A 3421-nucleotide genomic window follows, 5' to 3' on the forward strand; every position below is an offset into this window, starting at 1 on the left:
ACCCCCCCCCGGCCCCCGCCCCAGCAAGGGCAGCAGGGTGCAAGGCTGGGCTGCTCCCCACTTTCTGCCTCCTCTGCTCATCCTGTCTCTGCCCCGACTCATGGGTCACCCCTGGGCTCAGTTCTCCCACTTTCAAGATAAAAGGGACAAAGAACACCAGATATCAAGAAACAGTTCTGGGGGGTGGCCGGTTGGTTCAGTTGGTTAGAGCGTAGTGCTGCTAACACCAAGGATGCCGGTTCGATCCCCGCATGGGCCACTGTGAGCTGCGCCCTCCTTCAAAGAGTCAACTATGCCATTGTAGCATGAAAGCCATGTGCAACCAATGACCGTGGCTGTTCCCCAATAAAGTTAAAATAAAAAAAAAGAAATGGTTCTACCATGAGGGACAAAACAAGAGACAAAAGGAGCTCTGAGGAAACAAAAAGTGCAGAAAACAGAAGAAAGCTTAAAAACCCTAAAATCAACATCCTCAAAATGAGAGGATGTTACAGCCTTGAAACAAGAACATCCCTGCTTAAAAGGGTCATTCCGAGAGTAAGAAAGAGTTCTTGGAAATGCATACACCAGCAGCCACCAGGATGTAACAAAAGGAATGGAAGACAAAGCTGATGGCTCCAGCAAGTAGAACAAAAGACAAGATAACAAAGGAAAAAAAAAAAAAAGGAGCAAAAGTTAGATGATTAAATCAGGAATTTCAAGCATCCAGTTATCCACAAAGCAACATAAAAGACAGGAAATTGCCAAAGAAATGGAAGTTTGAGCAAACAAGTGTTTAAGTCCTTCAATGGCTTGTTACTCAAACATTAAAAATGTTTCCCTACATAAATACCTGTTCCTAACTAACCCCCCTAAACATGCCCTCTTCCCTTTGTGGTGGCTCAGTGAGTATCACGGGTCACCCTGGCGCCCACCCCCAGTCTGCCAGTCAGCCCACTGTGACTCCAGGGACCCGCCATCCCTGCAAGACGCCAGGGAGCAGGGGGGCCTCTGGTGCTCTCCTGGCAGATAGGTCAGGTGCTCAGTGTCCACTGAGCCTTCCACTGCTGGACAGCCTGCCCCAAAGTCACCCTTGTCACGATGGCCTCTGCGGAGCCTGTACCAGTTGTTAAATACTGTATTTTGGATATATTTTGGGAGCTAGTGGACGAACGGCAGAGGAAGTGATGCTAAGGCTCTAGCTCCCAGATTAGCGATGCAGTTATACACATCTGCCTTGGGCCCATTGGACCTTACGCGTGATTCTCCTGATGGTCTCCCTCCTGCTCCTGTGACCCCACCGCTTCCTGGTGGGGCTTTTGCTCCTGACCATGCTTTCAGATCTCCTTTCATAGATTCCAACCCTGGATCCAGAGGTCCACAGCTTCTCTCTCTACCTCTNCCTGCCATCTGTGACATGAATGAACCTGGAGGACTTTATGCTAAACGGAAGACAAATACTGCAGGATCTCACGTAAATGTAGAATTCATTAAAGCAGAAAGTAGAAAGGCAGTTGCCAGGGGCAGAGGGGCAGTGGGTGGGGAGATGTTGATCAAAAAAAAGTACAAGTTTCAGTTATGCAGGATGAGTCAATTCTGGAGACCTAATGTACAGCATGGTGGCTACCGTTAATACTCTACTGTACGTTTGAAGTTCGCTAAAAGGCTACATCACAAGCGTTCTTACCACAAACACACTAAAGGTAACTATGTGAGGTGACGGGTATGTTAACTAGCTTGATTGCAGTGATCATTTCACAATATATCTAAACATCAAGCTGTATACCTTAAATGTATACAATCTCTATTTGTCAATTATATGCCAATCAAACTAAAAAGAGAGAGAAAAGGGCACAGGCTGACAAATCCAGGGGGAATTCTGGGAGCGGGGAGATAGCTGGAACTCAGACTTGAATCCTGGTTCCCATGCTTAGCTGCTGCATGACCCCAGTTAGTCACCTTCTCTGACACGAACATCAAAGGGTGACTGTGAGGACAAATGAGTTAAATATCATAAGACTCACCTGGCCCAGTCCTTGAAACAGAACAGACAAATGCTGATAATATTTCAGCTGTTATTTCTGAGGATTGGCTCCAGGAGCAAGGTACAAATTAACCCGCAAAGGCTACTGTGAGTATTGATCAAATAACAGTGGACTATGCCTTCCCTGGAAGTTTCCACCACGAAGAATGAAACCAAAATGGTTACTTAGAAAGCAGGTGTGAGGGGAAACTCCCTGGGGAAATCGGCCGCTCCCAGGAGGGTCATTGGAAGTACCTATGCTTTGAGGATGAGGACGGGCAGCTGCTGCCTCTTTTACGGGGAAACCTGTGAGGGGCGGGGTCAGCCCTGCTGCCAGGGAAGCGGGCCTCCCACAGCCAGCCTCCCCCAGGCTGTGGAACTCATTCATTCCACACTGCAGGAGACACTGTCCTGGCTAGACACAGGGGATACAGCAAGCAAGGTCAGCGAACCCATGCCCTCACAGCGCCTACAGTCCAGCAAAAGAGACAGGCAAGTAAATAAGCAACCCCCACATTCTGTCACTTCTCTGTAGAAGCGGAAGGCATGTCAGTCCATCACATCCACTTTCCAGAAGGGAAAACTGAGGCCCAAAGGCATAGAGAGATTCAAGCAAGTTCACACAATGGTGAAGAGTACAGCTGGGGGCTCCCACCCCATAGCCCGAGGTGCAGGCTCGGTGCTGGCAGCTGCTCCCAGGCACGGGGCCCAGGCATGGGGACTGACGCTGCCCAGGGCCTGAGGGTGGGGGACTCACGCGATGACGGGCATATAGTAGTTGAACTTGGCCAGGAACTCCGGGAGGCTGAGTGGCTTGTCCATGCCGATGATGTCCTGCAGTTCCTCAGCTGTGTCAGCAGGGAGGGAAATACCCCTCAGCCTGGGGACAAAACATGAAGGTGGTGGCCTCAGGGGGAGACAGCTGGCAACCTGGGAGTCTCTCCATCCAACCCCTCCCATTGGACACATAGGAAGACTGAGGTCTGGGGCACACAGAACCAGGACCAGATTCCTTCCAGAACCTCCCATCCCCAAAGCCATGACCAGGGGGACAAACAGGGGACAAGCCTGTTTGTGCTCATGGATGCACATACCCGTGCCTGGGGACAGGGAAGGTGCCAGAGCAAGCCTACAACTTCCGCCTCAGCCCCAGGAGTAGATACAGCCCACTGGTCCTACGCCAGCTCAGGGGTTATCAGGGGCAATAATACAGGGCAGGGGCCGGGGCCAGGGCAAGCGCCGGACCGCCTTCCTCTGCCCTCTGTCTGGCCCAGCCTGCTGGGAGAGAGCTGCGCCAGCGGGCTGCCAACCTCAGAGCTCCTCCCTTCTTGACCACAGCCCGCACCCGACCCCGGGGCTGGACATGGCCACCACTCAGTCAGGCTTGCTGAGAGCAGCCCTCCCGGCCTGTAGCGTCCT

General features: G+C 51.7%; 1 protein-coding gene across 4 annotated transcripts in view; it reads right to left on the minus strand.

Moving 5' to 3' along the window:
- The window catches only part of ADA (adenosine deaminase), a 93247-nt gene that overhangs the window by 14999 nt on the left and 74827 nt on the right, over window positions 1-3421 (minus strand). For all 4 annotated transcript variants that reach the window (XM_019636947.1, XM_019636946.1, XM_019636945.1 and 1 more), the window contains one exon: window positions 2760-2882. In XM_019636947.1, the coding sequence (XP_019492492.1) occupies window positions 2760-2882 (123 nt within the window). The remainder of the gene's footprint in view (window positions 1-2759; window positions 2883-3421) is intronic.

This window comes from Hipposideros armiger, unplaced genomic scaffold (genome assembly GCF_001890085.2).
Source record: "Hipposideros armiger isolate ML-2016 unplaced genomic scaffold, ASM189008v1 scaffold_31, whole genome shotgun sequence".
Classification (NCBI taxonomy): Eukaryota; Metazoa; Chordata; class Mammalia; order Chiroptera; family Hipposideridae; genus Hipposideros; species Hipposideros armiger.